At 46.4% G+C, this 24,183-nt stretch overlaps 1 protein-coding gene across 1 annotated transcript in view; it reads left to right on the forward strand.

Moving 5' to 3' along the window:
* arap1 (ArfGAP with RhoGAP domain, ankyrin repeat and PH domain 1) overlaps positions 1-24,183 on the forward strand; it is a 93,533-nt gene that overhangs the window by 10,409 nt on the left and 58,941 nt on the right. The window contains 8 exon segments of the mRNA XM_082956445.1: positions 1,263-3,625; positions 13,869-14,002; positions 17,674-17,759; positions 17,869-17,969; positions 18,235-18,393; positions 18,463-18,532; positions 19,483-19,603; positions 22,835-23,031. Of these exon segments, the coding sequence (XP_082812571.1) occupies positions 1,350-3,625; positions 13,869-14,002; positions 17,674-17,759; positions 17,869-17,969; positions 18,235-18,393; positions 18,463-18,532; positions 19,483-19,603; positions 22,835-23,031 (3,144 nt within the window). The 5' untranslated portion in view covers positions 1,263-1,349.

Below are 24,183 nucleotides of genomic sequence, written 5' to 3' on the forward strand. Positions count from 1 at the left end.
TCAGGGAGTCAGATGAGCACTGAATTACATAAATTAAAGAAAATACACACATCTAAATAAAAAGACAGAATGCAAGCAGAAGGAAAAACACAGTCATAACCCACAGCCATTCATCAGTAAATCAGTCCTGTTTATAGAAGGCAGTTTAGAACAAGTCTAATTCTGACTTTAGTTGATAGTTTTGTGTATTAAAGAACTGCGTGTGTTTGTCAGAGGGAGAGAGATGTAGTGTTCAGCTGGTGGAGCTTCTTAAAGAGCACACCACAGATTAAGATCTGTTGATCACTTAAAGTGTTACTTTAAGACTAGGTATTTTTAGGTTAGGAGGAGAGAAAGAGGCATCTTCTATCATACTGTGTGTGTGTGTGTGTGTGTGTGTGTGTGTGTGTGTGTGTGTGTGTGTGTGTGTGTTCGCGTGCGAAGAGCTGGGGCTGTGCGTTTGTGGTCCGTTTAGAGATGGTGGTCTCTTATCTGTGGTGAGAGAAGGTGAGATAGAAAGCTAGAGAGAGGAGAGGGCAAGAGGAAGAAAAAAGAATTTACCAACAGTAATGCTTTTGCTCTGGTGTTCATTGACCAAGCGGTGGAACTTGTAGATTTTGAAATCCTGTGAAAGATGGTAAGCTCACTCTTATACTGTAACATCCTCTTCATGGGGTTTCCGTGTGTATGTTGTCGTGGGAAATTCTTATACAGGGACACTCATAGTCAATCATTGTTTATTGTCAGCGAGCTGGAGAGGTTCCAACCAACTCAATGCACCATAGTACATGTCAATCAGGAGCTCTTCCTGGGCTGACCCAGCAGTTGTCTTATATACGGCTATACACAGACAAGTTATATTTACATGATTTAGCATAATTCATTCATCATTACCGTTTTGTTTCATTCATGTGACGGACCAATACTGGTTCATAACATGTCTCGGACCAATAACTTACAAGGCTTCTTTCTCTCTTAGCTCAGACCTTGAACCTGAGATATTTTTCTTTCGTTCTCAAAACACGGTCTGGGCGTACTGCCAAATTGCAGCTACTGATAGTGAAGATTTGTACAGTCAGCCACTTGCATGAACACAGAAATGGGTTATTAGAACAGCACATGAATAGAAGACAGAAATGAGTTATAAGAAAAGCACAAACATTAAAATTCCACTTACAATGTGTTTCTGAACGTAATATACTGTAAGTGAATTGTATTGACTGGATGTACACTTCTATTGATAAAGGTTGAAATCCTAACCTGTCTTCCTGTTTCTTCCACAGGTTTGATCTGACCACTGCCTGGACACACACAGGGACACACACGTACACATAGAGACACACACCCACTCAAACACACACTCTGTGGTGATGTCTGATTCGGAGGGGTGTGTGTCACTGTGGGAGTGGCTGTGTGTGCTGCATCTGGACCAGTATTTCCCAGTGTTCCAGGACGCAGGGTTTGGAACGTTGTTGGAATGCCAAAGGCTGACCCAGGATCAGCTGGAGATGATTGGAATCAAACTGCCTGGACACCGCAAACGCATCTTAGCTAGCCTGCAAAAAACACACCACACACACCATCACACACACCCCGAGAGAGAGCAGGATGCCCTACTCACACACCTGGCTGCAGAGGGAGACCAGAGAGAGGAAGAGAGAGCTGTGTTCAGACCCAGTCCTTTGGGGAGAGAGACACCACTACCTGCACAGAGACCAGTATCCAGAGAGAGACCAGTCCCTAAGGAGAGATCAGTGTTGAGGGATGGAGAGAGATTGAGACCAGTCCCTAAGGAGAGAACTAAGTACCGCTCTGTCCCTGTAGAGACATTGGACTGTGGCCAGACTTCCTCCCATCCCAACCCTACCTCCTGCACTACCTCCCCCCATCCCAACCCTACCTCCTGCACTACCTCCACCCATCCCAACCCTACCTCCTGCCCTACCGCCCCCCATCCCAACCCTACCTCCTGCCCTACCGCCCCCCATCCCAACCCTACCTCCTGCCCTACCGCCCCCCATCCCAACCCTACCTCCTGCCCTACCGCCCCCCATCCCAACCCTACCTCCTGCACTACCGCCCCCCATCCCAACCCTACCTCCTGCACTACCGCCCCCCATCCCAACCCTACCTCCTGCACTACTGCCCCCCATCCCAATCCTACCTCCTGCACTACTGCCCCTCATCCCAATCCTACCTCCTGCACTACTGCCCCCCATCCCAATCCTACCTCCTGCACTACCGCCCCCCATCCCAATCCTACCTCCTGCACTACCGCCCCCCATCCCAATCCTACCTCCTGCACTACCGCCCCCCATTCTACTGCCCAGGACCCCCCCTTACCCCCCATCCCCCCTCGCAGCACCCCAAACTTCCCCCCACTACGCTTCATCCCCACCTCCCCTAAACACTCCCCCATGGCACCCAAACCCAGACATAAACATAACAATACACATTCCCCTACAAACACCCCGACCACTGTACCCCTCCCTAGCCTCTCCACCAATCCCCCCACTGTACCCCTCCCTAGCCTCTCCACCAATCCCCCCACTGTACCCCTCCCTAGCCTCTCCACCAATCCCCCCACTGTACCCCTCCCTAGCCTCTCCACCAATCCCCCCACTGTACCTCTCCCTAGCCTCTCCACCAATCCCCCCACTGTACCTCTCCCTAGCCTCTCCACCAATCCCCCCACTGTACCTCTCCCTAGCCTCTCCACCAATCCCCCCACTGTACCTCTCCCTAGCCTCTCCACCAATCCCCCCACTGTACCTCTCCCTAGCCTCTCCACCAATCCCCCCACTGTACCTCTCCCTAGCCTCTCCACCAATCCCCCCACTGTACCTCTCCCTAGCCTCTCCACCAATCCCCCCACTGTACCTCTCCCTAGCCTCTCCAGCAATCCCCCCACTGTACCTCTCCCTAGCCTCTCTCCCTCTCCTGTTTCACCAGCCAGACACCCCCAGCAGGTGGGGGAGGAAGGGAGAAAGCCCTCTCCTGTTTCACCAGCCAGACACCCCCAGCAGGTGGGGGAGGAAGGGAGAAAGCCCTCCCCTGTTTCACCAGCCAGACACCCCCAGCAGGTGGGGGAGGAAGGGAGAAAGCCCTCCCCTGTTTCACCAGCCAGACACCCCCAGCAGGTGGGGGAGGGGGAGAGAAAGCCCTCCCCTGTTTCACCAGCCAGACACCCCCAGCAGGTGGGGGAGGAAGGGAGAAAGCCCTCTCCTGTTTCACCAGCCAGACACCCCCAGCAGGTGGGGGAGGGAGAGAGAAAGCCCTCTCCTGTTTCACCAGCCAGATACCCCCAGCAGGTGGGGGAGGAAGGGAGAAAGCCCTCCCCTGTTTCACCAGCCAGACACCCCCAGCAGGTGGGGGAGGAAGGGAGAAAGCCCTCCCCTGTTTCACCAGCCAGACACCCCCAGCAGGTGGGGGAGGGAGAGAGAAAGCCCTCTCCTGTTTCGCCCTCTTCCTCCTCCTCTTCCTTCTCAGTTGAACAATATGACCAGTCTTCCTCTTCTGATCAAGGCGTGCCCACCCTCCCCCCTAAAATCTACGTGGTGGGGGCGGGACCTAAAGAGCCTCGCGGCCCTGCTCCAATCCCACGTCGACCTCCTGTCTTGCCCCCCAGAACCACACCCACACATAGGTAAGAGGGCCTCTGATTGGCCCCCAATGTTGTCAGTTGTACTTCTGTCGCTTTGTTCTATTGCATTAGAGACAATCTAAACCAACAGTCTCAAATAAACTGCTTCAGTTTCAGAAGTGTGTGTACGTACGTACGTTTGTGTGCGTGTGCGTACATTTGTGTGAGCGTGTGTGTGTATTTGCGTGCATGTGTTTGCACGTGTGAGTGTACGTGTGTGTGTGTGTACGTGTGAGTGAGTGTGAGCGTGTGAGTGTACGTGTGTGAGTGTACGTGTGTGTGTGTGTACGTGTGAGTGAGTGTGAGCGTGTGAGTGTACGTGTGTGAGTGTACGTGTGTGTGTGTGTACGTGTGAGTGAGTGTGAGCGTGTGAGTGTACGTGTGTGAGTGTACGTGTGTGTGTGTGTACGTGTGAGTGAGTGTGAGCGTGTGAGTGTACGTGTGTGAGTGTACGTGTGTGTGTGTACGTGTGAGTGAGTGAGTGTGAGCGTGTGAGTGTACGTGTGTGAGTGTACGTGTGTGAGTGTACGTGTGAGTGAGTGAGTGAGTGAGCGTGTATGTGTGAGTGAGTGAGTGAGTGAGTGAGCGTGTATGTGTGAGTGTGTGTGAGGTTTCACAGGAGAAGTTGTATCTCTGGCTGTGAAGAGCTTCATCGCCCTCTACAGGCAGCAGTCTATTTCCTCATCATATACCATATCCTGATCATATTAAGTTTGTCCACCAGGTTGTGACCCTGCTGCATTAGTGCTTGGTGTGTGTGTTGTGGTGTGCTCAAAGGTCTACTGTACACTGACCTGCTTTCAGTTTACGACTGCTGCTACTCAGAGTGTCTCACAGAACTGTGTACACTAGTAGTCTATAGAGACTACTTTCTATGGTCATGAGGAACTATGTTAACAATTATACTCCAGTTTCACTAGTGATTCAGTAACCCAATTGTGTGTGTGTGCAGGCTGGTCTCTGTTAGAAATGTTTACGAAGCAGAGAAGGGCTGACTCACCAGCTTGGTGGTCAAATTAAGTCTTTCCCTCAGGTGAGCTGGGGTATTCTGCTCAGTTTCTGTTGCCTCTGTGTGTGTCTGTGTGCACATGTTTGTGTGTCAGGGTCAAAAGGAAGGAAAGAAAAACCCTATTTCAGAGAAAAGGCTTAGCCCTAGGGCTAGATTTACATAAACACAGTCTCTCTCTAATTCTCTCTCAACCCACCCCCCTCTCTCTCCCTCTCAAATCAATTCAATTCAAAGGGCTTTATTGGCATGGGAAACATGTTTACATTGCCAAAGCAAGTGAAATAGATAATAAACAATCAGAAATGAACAGTAAACATTACTCACAAAAGTTAAAGGAATAGAGACATTTCAAAAGTCACATTATGGCTATGTACAGTGTTATCACGATGTGCAAATAGCTAAAGTACAAAATGTTACGTGGAGTGGAACATGGGAACCCAAGAGCAGACTCAGACGAGGAGACTGGGATGAAGTAACCAAGGTATTTATTGAAACACGGGGGAAGATGGGGTGCAGGTCAGGGGAAGCTCGGGCGGGTTGCAGGAAACCAGGTGTGGAGGCTGAGGCTGAGGCTGGAGCGAGAGGGGTTGAGACAGGGTAAGCAGGTCCGGAGGGGAATCCAGGAGAGAGTAGCAGGATGACGAGACGTGGGGCTGGAGACAGGGACCAGAGTCGGAGAGGAAAACAGCGTCAGGCAAGGAAAACAGGCACAACAGGATAATAGGATCTGAATAGTAATAAACGGCTAGAACCGTGGACTGACTGAGCAGAGATTATGATCTGGCAGCATGGAAGTGGCAGGGCTGAGTATTTGTAGAGATCTTGATTATGGAACAGGTTGCAGCTGGTGGGGATCTGCTCTGACTCCAGCACACCTGTCTCCGCCCACACAATCACACGGAGAGGGATACGGAGAGGGATACAGAGAGGGAGAGGGATACGGAGAGGGATACGGATACGGAGAGGGATACGGAGAGGGATACAGAGAGGGATACGGAGAGGGAGAGGGATACGGAGAGGGAGAGGGATACGGAGAGGGAGAGTGATACGGAGAGGGATACGGAGAGGGAGAGGGATACGGAGAGGGATACGGAGAGGGATACGGAGAGGGAGAGGGATACGGAGAGGGAGAGTGATACGGAGAGGGATACGGAGAGGGAGAGGGATACGGAGAGGGATACGGAGAGGGATACGGAGAGGGATACGGATACGGAGAGGGATACGGAGAGGGATACAGAGAGGGATACGGAGAGGGAGAGGGATACGGAGAGGGAGAGTGATACGGAGAGGGATACGGAGAGGGAGAGTGATACGGAGAGGGATACGGAGAGGGAGAGGGATACGGAGAGGGATACGGAGAGGGAGAGGGATACGGAGAGGGATACGGAGAGGGATACGGATACGGAGAGGGATACGGAGAGGGAGAGTGATACGGAGAGGGATACGGAGAGGGATACGGAGAGGGAGAGGGATACGGAGAGGGATACGGAGAGGGATACAGAGAGGGAGAGGGATACGGATACGGAGAGGGATACGGAGAGGGAGAGGGATACGGAGAGGGATACGGAGAGGGATACAGAGAGGGAGAGGGATACGGAGAGGGATACGGATACGGAGAGGGATACGGAGAGGGATACGGAGAGGGAGAGGGATACGGAGAGGGAGAGGGATACGGAGAGGGATACGGAGAGGGATACGGAGAGGGATACGGAGAGGGAGAGTGATACGGAGAGGGATACGGAGAGGGAGAGGGATACGGAGAGGGATACGGAGAGGGATACGGAGAGGGCTACGGAGAGGGCGAGGGATACGGAGAGGGAGAGGGATACGGAGAAGGAGAGGGATACGGAGAGGGAGAGGGAGAGGGGGAGAGAGAGAGTACTGCGGGAGGCGGCAGGTGAAGGAGACAGGATGAGCACTGGATGGCGTTCCAGGAGCAGATGTGACAAAAGGGAAAATAAATAAACATAAATATGGGTTGCATTTACAATGGTGTTTGTTCTTCACTGGTTGCCCTTTTCTTGTGGCAACAGGGCACAAATCTTGCTGCTGTGATGGCACACTGCGGTATTTCACCCAGTAGTTATGGGAGTTTATCGAATTCTTTGTGGGTCTGTGTAATCTGAGGGAAATATGTCTCTCTAATATGGAGAGTAACCTGTTGGAATTGATCACCTCTTGATAAGCTTGTAAATGTAAAACTGTAAGCTGTTATGTAGGCAATTCGGCAGGTGTATAGAGAGAGAGAGAGAGAGAGAGAGGAAGTAGCAACACACGCACTACGTCTCTAAAAGTGCTGTCTGCTTCCTTCTCTCCTCCCACCTGCGGCAGCTCTCTCCTCCCTCTTTTCAGAGAAACGTTAGTTTCTTTCTCCCTCTCCTCCGCTGTGTGTTTATCGTTCCTCTCCAGTGAGGATGGCCCTGTTGGACATGCCAGGACAGGTGAGAGTGACTCTTCTCTCTCTACCCCCCCACCCCCTTCTCTCCTACTAAATATCTCTTTGGTTGTGTTAATGCTTTTCAAACTAGTGGCTGAGCCAACTAACGTTGAGAGCAGGAAGAGCAGGAAGAGTTAATTTCTAGCTGTGTGTGTTTGTGTGTGTGTGTGCGCGCGTTCTGCTGTACCATCAGTAGTTAGACAGTGTAGCTGTGTACAGGGACAAGGAGTCATTAAGAAGCTGCGGATGTAGTAGTTTTCTGTTAGTGACTTTGACCCAGGGATTTTGTCATTGTAAGGACTGATTCAGGAAGGGAAGTGGATGTCACTTTGTGATGCTAATATATTTTTGACTATCTCTCCTCCCTCTGTAATTCCACAGTTGGGCAATGAGTCAATTATATATTTCCCACAGACTTGCTGGGTTGTTTTCACAGTAGTGAATGAGTTGGCTTGAGTTAGGGCTGTTACGGTGACCCTATTACCGCCACACCGGTGGTTATGGCTCATGACGGCTGTCAAATTTCACGTAACTGTTTAGTCATGGTAATTAGGCATCTCCAAGCTCTGATGCTGCAGATGGTCATTAGTATCCTACCAAACTTGCTAACGGCCTGGTACTCAGCACTCTAGTGGGACAATAATCACTCTGACATCAATGCAAATGTATTCGAAAATCAAATTAACCTCTATGGGCTAGGTGGGACGCTTGCGTCCCACCTACTCAACAGCCAGTTGAATCCTGTGGCGCGTTATTCAAATCCTTAGATATGCTATTACTTAAATTTTTCAAAAATATGACTATTTTACACCATTTTAAAGATAAGACTCTCGTTAATCTAACCACACTGTCCGATTTCAAAAAGGCTTTACAACAAAAGCAAAACATTAGATTATGTCAGCAGAGTACCCAGCCAGAAATAATCAGACACCCATTTTTCAAGCTAGCATATAATGTCACATAAACCCAAACCACAGCTAAATGCAGCACTAACCTTTGATGATCTTCATCAGATGACAACCCTAGGACATTATGTTATACAATACATGCATGTTTTGTTCAATCAAGTTCATATTTATATCAAAAAACTGCTTTTTACATTAGCATGTGACTAGCATGTGACTAGCATTCCCACCGAACACTGCCGGTGAATTTACTAAATTACTCACAATAAACGTTCACAAAAAGCATAACAATTATTTTAAGAATTATAGATACAGAACTCCTCCATGCACTCGATATGTCCGATTTTAAAATAGCTTTTCGGTGAAAGCACATTTTGCAATATTCTCAGTAGATAGCCCGGCATCACAGGGCTAGCTATTTAGACACCCAGCAGGTTTAGCACTCATCAAAGTCAGATTTACTATAAGAAAAATGTTATTACCTTTGTTGTCTTCGTCAGATTGCACTCCCAGGACTTCTACTTCAATAACAAATGTTGGTTTGGTCCCAAAATAATCCATCGTTATATCCAAATAGCGGCGTTTTGTTCGTGCGTTCTAGACACTATCCTAAAGGCTAAATAAGGGTGACGAGCATGGCGCAATTCGTGACAAAAGAATTCTAAATATTCCATTACCGTACTTCGAAGCATGTCAACCGCTGTTTAAAATCAATTTTTATGCCATTTTTCTCATAAAAAAGCGATAATATTCCGACCGGGAATCTGCGTTTAGATAAACAGACAAAGGAAAAGAAAGCATTCGGTCGAAGCGGGCACGCGCCTAAGCCCATAGTACTCTGAGTGGCCACTTGCCAAAAGCGATAAAGTGTTTCAGCCAGAGCCTGCCTCGATATCGTTCAACTTTTTCCCGGGCTCTGAGACCCTATGGAAGACGTAGGAAGTGTCACGTTATTGCACAGATCCTGAGTCTTCAATAAAAAGAGCCAAGATGAAACACTACTTCTCAGACAGGCCACTTCCTGCTTGAAATCTTCTCAGGTTTTGGCCTGCCATAGGAGTTCTGTTATACTCACAGACACCATTCAAACAGTTTTAGAAACTTTAGGGTGTTTTCTATCCAAAGCCAATAATTATATGCATATTCTAGTTACTGGGCAGGAGTAGTAACCAGATTAAATCGGGTACGTTTTTTATCCAGCCGTGTCAATACTGCCCCCTAGCCCTAACAGGTTAAACACTACATGAGGGCCCATGAGCTCAAGTGGCGCAACATTTCTATAGGCTATGCAATTGTGAGAGAAAACGACAGAGTGATGGCCTCTATTAAAAAGAGGAGGATCCCATCAGTTTTCTTTCGGCTAGGCCCATTATATTTATTTCTCAACTTTTAAGCACATTGCTTCTCTTTACAACAGGAGTATAGGCTACCTGGTTGGCATGAAAATGAACCACGGGAAAAGTGTCCTCCATTCATTATTTAAGTGCACAGATTTTCCCCCACTGCCCCTGTTTCCAGACAGGTGTGTGTTAATGGTGCATTCTAAATCCAATAAACAGCATGAGCTAGCGCACACCCAAAAAACATGATTTAGTGTAGAGGTGCTAACAGTGAATAAACTATAAGCTATGAAAATAAAGAGAGTATATCGCTATCTCTCTCTCTCTCTATATATATATATACTGTGTGTGTGTGTGTGTGTGTGTGTGTGTGTGTGTGTGTGTGTGTGTGTGTGTGTGTGTGTGTGTGTGTGTGTGTGTGTGTGTGTGTGTGTGTGTGTGTGTGTGGTGTAAAGACAAGAATAGTCTGATGGGTGACAATATTAGCCTATCATTTGTGAATGATGTATTATCACTTGATGCCCAGCTTGTAAGGCAGCTTTGCGACTTTTTCAAATCCTAGTCGCACACCTCATGTAGCCCAGCCCATAGGCCTATATGTTTAATAAGGTTAGTATCACACCTCATGTAGCCCAGCCCATAGGCCTATATGTTTTAATAAGGTTAGTATCACCCCTCATGTAGCCCAGCCCATAGGCCTATATGTTTTGATAAGGTTTGTATCACACCTCATGTAGCCCAGCCAATAGGCCTATATGTTTAATAAGGTTAGTATCACACCTCATGTAGCCCAGCCCATAGTCCTATATGTTTTAATAAGGTTTGTATCACACCTCATGTAGCCCAGCCCATAGGCCTATATGTTTTGATAAGGTTTGTATCACACCTCATGTAGCCCAGCCCATAGGCCTATATGTTTTGATAAGGTTTGTATCACACCTCATGTAGCCCAGCCCATAGTCCTATATGTTTTGATAAGGTTTGTATCACACCTCATGTAGCCCAGCCCATAGGCCTATATGTTTTGATAAAGTTTGTATCACACCTCATGTAGCCCAGCCCATAGGCCTATATATTTTAATAAGGTTTGTATCACACCTCATGTAGCCCAGCCCATAGTCCTATATGTTTAATAAGGTTAGTATCACTCCTCATGTAGCCCAGCCCATAGTCCTATATGTTTTAATAAGGTTAGTATCACTCCTCATGTAGCCCAGCCAATAGGCCTATATGTTTTGATAAGGTTAGTATCACACCTCATGTAGCCCAGCCCATAGTCCTATATGTTTTGATAAGGATTGTATCACAACTAAAGTGGCCAAATAACTTCTTAAAATGAAGCACATTAATCCGCTTTACAACAGGTGTAGAGCCTAACTGACATACAGTACATTGGAGGCACGTTTGGGGAAGATCATTTTCACTATAAAAATGCACCTTTATAATAAAAGCATTACATACATAATCACATTTGTGATCACTTTTGAGAATACTGTTTTCCTGCTAATGGAACATTCAACTTACTGCCGTGTGTGCATTACTGCACTAATAATGTAAAGAAATAGCCTAATAGTTTATCAACATTTTAAGCTAAATGTTCTCATCTGTTGCATCAGGCTCATTGCTTAAAAACAGTTTTTAAAATTCTAGTGGTTACATTAATTTGGGATCTATCGCAACCCACCACTATCCTAGACCATGTTTGGAATATTTATTTCTCGCATAGAATAGGTCAACTTTTGTACCATGGGGGATAGTAGATTGACATAGGCCAGTGCTTTTGCTATTCCTTAGGCCAACTCATCTTATTGGCTGACGAAAAGTAAATGTGGACAGTTCTTCCAAAATCTTCAGTATGCGCCTCGGTATTGCATAAGAGGGACGCGCGCACTTGTAGCCTGTAAGAAAGACCCTATCAAGTGACTGAGAGCCATGCGAGTGAGAGGTGCTTCGGTAAGCAGCCGAGAGAAGGGAATTATAATTATTATATTCAGCCCAAGGGCACAACGGCCACTTTTTAGGGGGCATTTCAGCCACAGAAAGGGGAAGCAGCTGGGAAATTCCAGGCATTATCAAGTGCTTGTCAAATTGTGAATGAGCGACTGGTGAAGTGTGTACAGCCTGATCAAAAAACAAAGCAGAGCTCATGCCTTTAATGCGACTTTTTTCATCATTACAGTTGCATCATTCAGCCTTACAATGTATTAAATATCAAAACATATAGACCAACATTTGTATCACAACTAAAGTGACATAAATATCTCTAAATGAAGTATATAGGAGTACCTGTTTCTTTGTTAACTGCTCAACACAGAATAGCTGCATGTGAGCACTCCCTGAAATCATTTGGAGAAAATATCCTTTGTATTTTATTCATTCTATGTTCAATTGTATTCTTCATACTATAAAATAATGCCATGGAATTCTAAGCAAATCTTGTCTGCTAAATGAACTAGTGTAGCCCACAGCCATATGGCAGAGCCAGATCAGGACCTAACATAAGGACAACAATCATGTTTATTTAGACCTGTTTATGTTAAATAACTCACTCACTGACTCTCTTACTCACACACACTGAATGGCACACCCTCACATTATCACCCCTGTTCAGTGGGTGGGGTGTGTGCTGTTAAAAACACACTGCCTGCACACAAGCGACAAGATGGACATTTCACTTGGGGAACCTTTAATTTGGGCGGTTGTCATAGTAGCTGTGGTCATAAGCATGATGTCCCTTTGGGGCCAGAGAGACACAATGGCCCCCCACTGAGACTGAGGCTTCCAGAGCGGTTTGACAGATACATTATCCTGTGAGCTGTTTGACAGATACATTATCCTGTGAGCTGTTTGACAGATACATTATCCTGTGAGTCTCTCACCAGGGCCAGAGCATGGCAAGGCAGAGCCTAGTATGTAAGACCAAGGCCCGTATCCACAAACCATCTCAGAGCATGATCTAGGATCTGTCTTAATCCTGATCAACTATCCTACTCTGAGATGCGTTGTGGATACTGACTCCGAGCCTAGTGTGCCAGAGCAGGGACTCTGGGAGGGACACAGTGACACCTCCTCCTGTCCCTACCCCTCTGGACAGCCTGGGTCATGCAACCCCAGATCATAAGGTGTATCTTAAACTGTATTCGGTGCTCTGGTCAGCACACACCCCAGGGGGTGTGTGTGTGTGTGTGTGTGTGTGTGTGTGTGTGTGTGTGTGTGTGTGTGTGTGTGTGTGTGTGTGTGTGTGTGTCCGGTGCATGTACATGTGTGTGCATGTCCCTCTGTCCGTCTTGTCAGTGCTTGACTTGGGAGAGCTAACCAGAGCTCAGTCCCGGCACCTCACATGTTCTGCTGCTTGAACTCCTGCAGCTCTTATAGAATATCAGCTTAAATATACTGTGATGCTCCTGCACCTAAATATCAACAGTGCCAACACACATTTCAGTCCACGTCCAGCACTGCTTCTTGTTCTCTCTCTGTGTGACTGAGGAGGGGTAGCAGGAAGAGAAAAGGGGAACACTGTTAGTTACAGCATTACACAACACTATCCGGGCCTGTGTATGGGTAGCTGTTGCTGAAATTATTTGACCTCACAGTCTTATATTAAGACTGGTGATACATTTGTAGACTTTTATTTATGTCACATTGTGCAGTGTGGTGGATTTATTTGTATGTGGTGGAGAGATGGAGAGTGACTCGCCTGACGACTCAAACTGAAGTCTTCCGCTGCTCTGTCGTTCACTACGTACTTCAGTCTGAGACATTGAAGTCGTTTGTGGTGACGTCGAAATGAGGGGTGTTGTACAAAACCAAAGACATCAGTCTCTGGGACCAATCAGGTGGTATAGAATGCATTTACATTTTCAGCAGGGAGGTACTCGTATCCAGACTCATTGTGGAGAGGAAATGTCCGTGGGCATGGCATAGCGGTTGGCCCGGAGCAAGGAGTTTGGTTAACCAGGCAAGGGAGTGAATCATTTTGGGGAGTGTGAGGGGTGTCACAAGGTCTGGGCTGCTATGGTAACCAGTTGCTCTTCCAAGCCTCAGTGAGAATCCAAACATAGCTCAGTCACACACTGGAACACTGACCCCTTGTGTGTGTGCGTGTGTGTATAATGTAGAGGTATGTGATGTTTAGAGTGATAGCATGTCCATGGCCTCCCAGAGGCAGGTTTGGACATGCTATGAAGAGAGAAGGAGAGCACACATAGCAGCAGAACTGTATTAATGTCAGTTAGATTTCAAACCCTTTTCAAACGTCAGGGTTCTGTTATGGTTAGAGTTGAGGTGAGGCTGGCTAAAGATGGAAAGCGGAGAGAGATATCCATATTACAGGACTTTCGCATGCCTTTCTCTCAAGGATGAATATGTCAGTCTATGATTGAGAGACTGAAGAGGAGAGAGAGAGAGAGAGAAAGAGAGAGTAGAAGAGAAGAGACTGGAGAGGAATAGAGGATTGATAGACTCTGTTATGGCTGTTTTCTGTCTTCTACCAGCCCCTGGTGACAACAGTAACATTGGGCCCCTCTCTCCCTTCCTCTGTCGTTCCTCTCTCCAGCGATGCTCCAGTCGATGAGCCGCACACAGAGCGAACTCCACCCCCCCCACCTCGGACCAGAGTACACAACACACCAGTCGACACGCAGCCTGCTCTGCCCATGAGAAGAGTCCCCCAGCCACCGCCTGAAATCAGTGAGCATACTAAACCCCTCCCATCCATCCTTAACCACACCCCTAACTCCCTGACCTCACCTCTCCCTGATTTAACCCACCTCTTCACCCTTAACCCTTAACTCCTCTCCCTCTTCATCCCTAACCCTTAACCCTACAATATACTAACTCCTCCCCCTCTCTTCTACATGTTTTTCTATTGCTATGTCGTTAATAAAGTGGTCAGCTGATGTTGGGATGTCACTGTTTTAACTTTTGATAACCTATTGCTGAAAAAACGTAGGTGTTATGGATTTGCACCCTCTGCCTTATTATTTATTGAGAGTTACCTATTTAATAGAACACAGAAGGTTTTGTTAATGGAAGCCTCTCTTATGCAAATTCAGTTGAGTACGGTGTACCGCAGGGCAGCTGGCTAGGACCATTATTGTTTTAGTTTTTACAAATGACCTTCCACTGACCTTGAATAAAGCCTGTGTGTCTATGCACGCTGATGACTCAACAGTATACACATCAGCTGCAACAGTCAAATAAATAACTGACAACCTTCTAGAATGGGTAACTAACAATAGCTTTAACATAGAGCTCCAGTCAGTTCTAGAATGGGTAACTAGCAACAGGGTTAACATAGAGCTCCAGTCAGTTCTAGAATAGGTAACTAGCAACAGGGTTAACATAGAGCTCCAGTCAGTTCTAGAATGGGTAACTAACAATAGCTTTAACATAGAGCTCCAGTCAGTTCTAGAATAGGTAACTAGCAACAGGGTTAACATAGAGCTCCAGTCAGTTCTAGAATGGGTAACTAACAACAGGTTTAACATAGAGCTCCAGTCAGTTCTAGAATGGGTAACTAACAATAGGTTTAACATAGAGCTCCAGTCAGTTCTAGAATGGGTAACTAGCAACAGGGTTAACATAGAGCTCCAGTCAGTTCTAGAATGGGTAACTAACAATAGCTTTAACATAGAGCTCCAGTCAGTTCTAGAATGGGTAACTAACAATAGGTTTAACATAGAGCTCCAGTCAGTTCTAGAATGGGTAACTAACAATAGCTTTAACATAGAGCTCCAGTCAGTTCTAGAATGGGTAACTAACAATAGGTTTAACATAGAGCTCCAGTCAGTTCTAGAATGGGTAACTAACAATAGCTTTAACATAGAGCTCCAGTCAGTTCTAGAATGGGTAACTAACAATAGCTTTAACATAGAGCTCCAGTCAGTTCTAGAAGGGGTAACTAACAATAGCTTTAACATAGAGCTCCAGTCAGTTCTAGAATAGGTAACTAACAATAGCTTTAACATAGAGCTCCAGTCAGTTCTAGAATGGGTAACTAACAATAGCTTTAACATAGAGCTCCAGTCAGTTCTAGAATGGGTAACTAACAATAGCTTTAACATAGAGCTCCAGTCAGTTCTAGAATGGGTAACTAACAATAGCTTTAACATAGAGCTCCAGTCAGTTCTAGAATGGGTAACTAACAATAGCTTTAACATAGAGCTCCAGTCAGTTCTAGAATGGGTAACTAACAATAGCTTTAACATAGAGCTCCAGTCAGTTCTAGAATGGGTAACTAACAATAGGTTTAACATAGAGCTCCAGTCAGTTCTAGAATGGGTAACTAACAATAGGTTTAACATAGAGCTCCAGTCAGTTCTAGAATGGGTAACTAACAATAGCTTTAACATAGAGCTCCAGTCAGTTCTAGAATGGGTAACTAACAATAGCTTTAACATAGAGCTCCAGTCAGTTCTAGAATGGGTAACTAACAATAGGTTTAACATAGAGCTCCAGTCAGTTCTAGAATGGGTAACTAACAATAGGTTTAACATAGAGCTCCAGTCAGTTCTAGAATGGGTAACTAACAATAGCTTTAACATAGAGCTCCAGTCAGTTCTAGAATGGGTAACTAACAACAGGTTTAACATAGAGCTCCAGTCAGTTCTAGAATGGGTAAGTAACAATAGCTTTAACATAGAGCTCCAGTCAGTTCTAGAATGGGTAACTAACAATAGGTTTAACATAGAGCTCCAGTCAGTTCTAGAATGGGTAACTAACAATAGGCTTGTGTTGAATATCTCAAACTAAAAACCTAATATTTTGTGACAAGTCACTCGCTCAACGCTAAACCTCGTTTAGATATATTAGTTAATAATGTGGCTATTGAGCAAGTTGAGGAGACTACATTTCTGGGTGTAACCCTAGATAGCAAGCTTTCATGGTCAAACCATATAGACTCAATGGTTGCTAAAATGGAAAGAGCTCTGTCCTTGATAGGGCGTTTCTCTGCCTTCTTGCCACCTTAATCGACCAGACAGGTGCTACAGGCCCTAGTTTGGTCGCAACTGGACTACTGCCCAGCTGTGACGTTATGTACGGCAAAGAAGGACATGGGTAAGTTGTCGTTGTTCCAGAACAAAGCAACACTTAGATGTACACAGAGGGAAATTGTCAGTCAGTCTCTCCTGGCTCAAAGTTGAGGAGAGATTGACTGCATCACTATTGGTCTTTGTGCGAGGAATTGATGAGTTGAAGGTACTGAACTGTCTGTTCAAGCAGTTAACACACAGTGAGTACAACACAAGACATGCAACCAGAGGTCTCTTCACAGTCCCCAGGTCCAGAACAGAGGCTGGGAAACACACAGTATTAAATAGAGCCATGCCTACATGGAGCTCTCTGGTAACCCAGGTAACTCAAGCTAGCATTTAAAACCAGTTTAAAAAACAGATAAAAGAACACCTGATGGCACAAAATCAAATCAAGTCTAATTGTATTTGTCACATGCACCGAATACATCTCTTAAATAATTGTGAATAGATCCACCATTGAGCACAAACACATCACTTGTTAGAGAATATTTTACATAGAAATAACATCTGTCAGACAAACCATGCCTGACAACATGATCCAATAAGACAGAAAAATAGAAGAACATTTAAAGGCTGTGGACATTGAGAACTGCAGTCAAGGGTGTGTGAAAGAACCGTGAACCTTACCGTGAAATGCTGAGTACAACAGGTGTAAACCTTACCGTGAAATGCTGAATACAACAGGTGTAGACCTTACCGTGAAATGCTGAATACAACAGGTGTAGACCTTACCGTGAAATGCTGAATACAACAGGTCCTCTACTGTATTAAACCGGTCCTCTACTGTATTAAACCGGTCCTCTACTGTATTAAACCTGTCCTCTACTGTATTAAACCTGTCCTCTACTGTACTGTATTAAACCTGTCCTCTACTGTATTAAACCTGTCCTCTACTGTACTGTATTAAACCTGTCCTCTACTGTACTGTATTAAACCTGTCCTCTACTGTACTGTATTAAACCTGTCCTCTACTGTATTAAACCTGTCCTCTACTGTACTCTATTAAACCTGTCCTCTACTGTACTGTATGAAACCTGTCCTCTACTGTATTAAACCTGTCCTCTACTGTACTGTATTAAACCTGTCCTCTACTGTACTGTATTAAACCTGTCCTCTACTGTATTAAACCTGTCCTCTACTGTATTAAACCTGTCCTCTACTGTACTCTATTAAACCTGTCCTCTACTGTATTAAACCTGTCCTCTACTGTACTCTATTAAACCTGTCCTCTACTGTATTAAACCTGTCCTCTACAGTACTGTATTAGGGCCTGTGGCTGTAGCTCAGAAGTTACCTGTTTTTTTTAATCTCTCTCTCTCTCAGGGTCAGATTTTGGTGACAGTTCAGATGACTCTGAGGATCCAGACCAAGCTTACCCCAAGTCCCAGTCTGTGAACATGGCAGACAGGGTAAGAAAGTGTGTGTGTGTGTGTGTGTGTGTGTACTCTGAGTATGTGTCTAGACTCCTGTAATGTTATTGTGTTGCTGTGTGTCAGTGACGGCTGTGTTGTCCAATAGGATGTGTTCCTGCCCGTGCCGGGGTGGGGGAAGGGGCGGTACAGCTCTCTCTGCAGCGACGATGAACTATTGGACGATGACAACGAGCCAATCAGCAACCGGTTAGTCTCCCCTGACCCCTGACCTCTGGTGACATCATTGTTCCTGTAGAGAGAGGAAATAACACTAACTCTCTCTTTCCCTCATTCTCCTGTCTTTTTTAATTTTCTTTCATTATCTCTCTCTCACTTTCACTCTTTCTCTCTCTCTCTCTCTCTCTCACTTTCACTCTCTTTCACTCTCTCTCTCTCGCTCTCTCTCTCTCTCTCCCTCTCTCTCTCTCTCTCTCTCTCTCTCTCTCCCTCTCTCTCTCTCTCCCTCTCTCAGTCGGAGCTCATGGCAGGACTATGGTCTGAGTACGGTCCAGGAGAGTGTCTACCTGCCGGTCACAGGCAGGGTCCTAGCCCCGCCCCCTAGAGATGGCCCCTCCCCTGAACCATGCCCTGTTCTAAAGATGGGCTGGCTGGATAAGAACCCCCCGCAGGGGTACGTCTCACACACACACACACACACATCCAGTATACAACCTCGCTAACTATATGTATGTGTGTGCAGGTCACTGTACTACCAGAGGAGATGGGTGAAGCTGGATGTTGACTACCTGAGATACTTTGACAACGACAAGGTGCAGTAACTATGAGTTCAGTTGGAGTTCAGTTGGCCATCTACACTGTCCTGTTAGTCTATACATTACCTAGGCCATTAGTATTTCACAGAGATGTGGTTTCTCTATTGATTGTCTGTGTTGTGTGACAGCGGTCGTATGAGTCATGGTGTGTTGTGTGTGTGTGTGTGTGTGTGTGTGTGTGTGTGTGACAGCAGTCGTATGAGTCATGGTGTTTGTGTGTGTGTGTGTGTGTGTGTGTGTGTTGTGTGTGACAGCGGTCGTGTGAGTCATGGTGTGTTGTGTGTGACAGCGATCGTATGAGTCATGGTGTGTTGTGTGTGTGTGACAGCGGTCATATGAGTCATGGTGTGTTGTGTGTGTGTGTATGACAGCGGTCGTATGAATCATAGTGTGTGTGTGACAGCGGTCATATGAGTCATGGTGTGTGTGTGACAGCGGTCATATGAGTCATGGTGTGTGTGTGACAGCGGTCGTATGAGTCATGGGTGTGTGTGTGTGTGTGTGTGTGTGTGTGTGTGTGTGTGTGTGTGTGTGTGTGTGTGTGTGTGTGTGTGTGTGTGTGTGTGACAGCGGTCGTATGAGTCATGGTGTGTTGTGTGTGTGTGTGACAGCGGTCGTATGAGTCATGGTGTGCTGTGTGTGTGTGACAGCGGTCGTATGAGTCATGGTGTGTTGTGTGTGTGTGTGTGTGTGTGTGACAACGGTCGTATGAGTCATGGTGTGTTGTGTGTGTTGTGTGTGTGTGTGTGTGAGACAGCGGTCGTATGAGTCATGGTGTGTTGTGTGTGTGCGTGACAGTGGTCGTATGAGTCATGGTGTGTGTGTGTGTGTGTGTGTGTGTGTGTGTGTGTGTGTGTGTGTGTGTGTGTGTGTGTGTGTGTGTGTGTGTGTGTGTGTGTGTGTGTGTGTGACAGCGGTCCTATGAGTCATGGTGTGTTGTGTTGCAGGAGGTGTACTCTAAGAGGATCATACCAACGGCTGCCATTACGGGGGTGACCAACGTGGGGGAGCAGAAGTTTGAGGTGGTCACAACCAACCGGACCTTTCTCTTCAGAGCCGAAAGCGACTGTGAGTGTGTGTGCGTGTGTGTGTGTGTGTGTGTACATCCTTTGTTGTTCTTCTCTGGTTGTCAGCCCAGAAACCTTGACCCCAAGTAAACACAGCAACATGTTTTGAGCCATGGTTTAATACACAGGGACTTGGTCCCTCACTCTTCTCTTCTTGTGTGCTAGTGTAACTGCGTCTCTTTATAGAACCCTGTGGTGTTTGTAGAAACAGCTAGGGTTCTCACCTGGCCTGAAAATTACAGCCCGATCCGATAGCACAGAAATGTAATTAGCCCAAACCTGATTTTGAGAAAACAGTATAACTGGTGTTGAGAACAATGCGGGCAGAGGCGGGTGGCAGCCCTGGTCTTAGGAAAGCGCAGAGAGAGGAAAACTCACCTTAGTTATGATCAATTACGAAAATATTGGAATGTATCAAATTGTTGCTTACTGAAACTCCCAAAATCATATCAACCCTTATAATAATTAAAGCAATGGTCAACTAGATGATAATTTCAGCACCGTTTTTGATTGAGACAAGCGTGTCTTCATAAATCAATCAAGGTCCAATTTTCTTTGTTTTCACTGAATCGGATATTTGACAACATGTTGGTTGGGGAAATGTTAGCTAAGTTGAGGTGAGGGCTAATGATCCTAGTTATTGTAGTTAGCTCATATATTAGCTGATCAGAACACTTTTCTAGCATGCTATGTACAGTAGCTTAACCTGTTGAGGACAGACGTTCCGCTAGCGGAACCCCGTTCCGCCTGCGGAACCCCTAGCCAACAGCCAATGGCATCGCACGGCGCGAAATACAAAACCAACTAAAATACCACATTTCAATTTTCTCAAAAAATCAACTGTTTTACACCATTTTAAAGATAAGACTCTCGTTAATCTAACCACATTGTCCGATTTCAAAAAGGCTTTACAGCGAAAGCAAAACATTAGATTATGTCAGGAGAGTACCCAGCCAAAAATAGTCACACAGCCATTTTCAAAGCAAGCATATATGTCACAAAAACCCAAACCACAGCTAAATGCAGCACTAACCTTTGATGATCTTCATCAGATGACACTCCTAGGACATTATGTTATACAATACATGCATGTTTTGTTCAATCAAGTTCATATTTATATCAAAAACCAGCTTTTTACATTAGCATGTGATGTTCAGAACTAGCATACCCACCGAAAACTTCCGGTGAATTTGCGCGAGCGCATTTCGTGACAACAAATTTCTAAATATTCCATTACCGTACTTAGAAGCATGTCAAACGCTGTTTAAAATTTTTCTCGTAAAATAGCGATAATATTCCAACCGGGCAACGTTGTATTCATTCAAAGAGAGAAAGAAAAACATGGCGAGTTCTCGTGACCGCGCATCTCCAGTCTCACTGTCCCCAGGCTGACCACTTTCAAACTCTGCTCCTATACTTTGCCCAGAGACAGCAGACACCCCATTCCACTTTCCGGTGGCTTTAGAGAGCCAATGGAAGCCTTAGAAAGTGTCACGTTACAGCAGAGATGCTGTATTTTCGATAGAGATGCAACAGAAGGACAACAAATTGTCAGACAGGGCACTTCCTGCATGGAATCTTCTCAGGTTTTGGCCAGCCATATGAGTTCTGTTATACTCACAGACACCATTCAAACAGTTTTAGAAACTTTAGAGTGTTTTCTATCCACATCTACTAATTATATGCATATTCTAGTTTCTGGGCAGGCGTAGTAACCAGATTAAATCGGGTACGTTTTTTATCTGGCCGTGAAAATAATGCCCCCTATCCCAAAGAAGTTAATTAACACGTGGATCATGCTCTTCACTCGCGTAGCAGCCTGTGACTGTGTCTGATCATCAATCAATGGGATTTTGTTTCACTGAATCTCCGTCTGTATATTTGGTTAATTGATCTCTGGCAGGGCAAATAAGTGGTGGTATAGCTCATATATCACTGAACATAAACATTTAGCATGCTATAACGTAGCCTAAATCAAGTGTTCATCTATCACCGATCAGAAACATTTAGCATGCTATAATGTAGCCTAAATCAAGTGTTCATCTATAACTGAACATGAACATTTAGCATGCTATAACGTAGCCTAAATCAAGTGTTCATCTATCACTGAACATGAACATTTAGCATGCTATAACGTAGCCTAAATAGAAAGTGTGTATTTTTCTCTTGGATCATGTAGTACTTATATAATATATCCACCATGAAGCTGTGACAGCGCATCCTGTTTTATCTGTCTTAACTAACTTAGATATAATCAATCAATTAGTGATTCACGTAGGCTAATTACACAGAATATGAGTCATTCATGCATTTTAAATACAATCAAGCGTTTTATTTTTAAATGAAATAACAAAGGGAACCTTGAATAAATAAACTAGAAATAAACTAGATTTTCTGTCAAACAGCCATTTGAATAATCTGTTTAAAAGCCCTGTGTTTTTAACGCATGTTAAATTGGTAGTTATAGTCTTGTCCCATCGCTGCAACTCCCGTACGGACTCAGGAGAGGTGAAGGTCGAGAGCCGTGCGTCCTCCGAAACGCAACCTTGCCAAGCCGCACTGCTTCTTGACACACTGCTCGCTTAACCCGAAAGCCAGCCGCACCAATGTGTCGGAGAAAACACCGTACAACTGGCGACCGTGTCAGCTTGCATGCGCCCGGCCCGCCACAGGAGTTGCTAGAGCACGATGGGACAAGGACATCCCGGCCTGCCAAACCCTCCTCTAACCCGGACGACACTGGGCCAATTGTGCGCCGCCTCATTGGTCTCCCGGTCACGGCCGGCTGCGACACAGCCCGGGATCGAACCCAGGTCAGTAGTGATGCCTTAAGCACTGCGATGCAGTGCCTTAGACCGCGCAGCTCGAGAGGCCACTCCAACCTATTCTTATTGCAATTTGAAACATTTCCCTCATCAGAAAAATACTTTCATCATGGCAACAAATGTCTCTGGCCCAGCCAATTTTTGAATCCTGGCACCGCTAGTGTCTGCAGCTGCTGCTGCTGAGAGAGAGCCTTAGTAGGCTAAAAGCTGCACAGACACTCACAGTTGATTTTATTCTTAACACAACACGGCAAGCCCGAAACCCACCCGGCCCGAATCAACCCCGCAACAATGAGAATGAGAACTGTAGAAACAGCAACTCATCTGCCCATAATGCAGACATCAGCATCAAGCTGTTCATATCACACTGCTGCGTGCTAAATCACTCTTCCTCTGTGTGTGTGTAGTTGAGAGGAATGAGTGGGTGTCAGTTCTGCAGAACTTCACTAGGGGGCGCCAGGAGGGCAGCAGGGAGATTACTTCATCGGTCCCACCCTCCTCACTGACCCCTGAACAGCAGGGCTACCTGGAGCTGAGGGGCCTGCGCTCCAAACTCTACACGGTCGTCTCCGGAGACAAGGTCTTCCTCTACAAGAACATGGAGGTGAGGCTGTGGGGGTATGGGGTGGGTCCTAGGGCTGTTTGGTCCTAGGGCTGTTTGGTCCTAGGGGTGTTTGGTCCTAGGGCTGTTTGGTCCTAGGGGTGTTTGGTCCTAGGGGTGTTTGGTCCTAGGGGTGTTTGGTCCTAGGGGTGTTTGGTCCTAGGGCTGTTTGGTCCTAGGGGTGTTGGGTCCTAGGGGTGTTGGGTCCTAGGGGTGTTTGGTCCTAGGGGTGTTTGGTCCTAGGGGTGTTTGGTCCTAGGGGTGTTTGGTCCTAGGGGTGTTTGGTCCTAGGGGTGTTTGGTCCTAGGGCACTAGGGGTGTTTGGTCTTAGGGCTGTTTGGTCCTAGGGCTGTTTGGTCCTAGGGCACTAGGGGTGTTTGGTCCTAGGGCTGTTTGGTCCTAGGGGTGTTTGGTCCTAGGGCTGTTTGGTCCTAGGGCTGTTTGGTCCTAGGGGTGTTTGGTCCTAGGGGTGTTTGGTCCTAGGGCTGTTTGGTCCTAGGGCTGTTTGGTCCTAGGGCTGTTTGGTCCTAGGGCTGTTTGGTCCTAGGGGTGTTTGGTCCTAGGGGTGTTTGGTCCTAGGGGTGTTTGGTCCTAGGGCTGTTTGGTCCTAGGGGTGTTTGGTCCTAGGGGTGTTTGGTCCTAGGGGTGTTTGGTCCAAGGGCTGTTTGGTCCTAGGGCTGTTTGGTCTTAGGGCTGTTTGGTCCAAGGGCTGTTTGGTCCTAGGGCTGTTTGGTCCTAGGGCACTAGGGCTGTTTGGTCCTAGGGCTGTTTGGTCCTAGGGGTGTTTGGTCCTAGGGCTGTTTGGTCCTAGGGGTGTTTGGTCCTAGGGCTGTTTGGTCCTAGGGCTGTTTGGTCCTAGGGGTGTTTGGTCCTAGGGGTGTTTGGTCCTAGGGGTGTTTGGTCCTAGGGCTGTTTGGTCCTAGGGGTGTTTGGTCCTAGGGCTGTTTGGTCCTAGGGCTGTTTGGTCCTAGGGGTGTTTGGTCCTAGGGCTGTTTGGTCCTAGGGGTGTTTGGTCCTAGGGGTGTTTGGTCCTAGGGGTGTTTGGTCCAAGGGCTGTTTGGTCCTAGGGCTGTTTGGTCCTAGGGCTGTTTGGTCCTAGGGCTGTTTGGTCTTAGGGCTGTTTGGTCCAAGGGCTGTTTGGTCCTAGGGCTGTTT

Source organism: Salmo salar, chromosome 09, assembly GCF_965601325.2.
Source record: "Salmo salar chromosome 09, fSalSal1, whole genome shotgun sequence".
Lineage (NCBI taxonomy): Eukaryota > Metazoa > Chordata > Actinopteri > Salmoniformes > Salmonidae > Salmo > Salmo salar.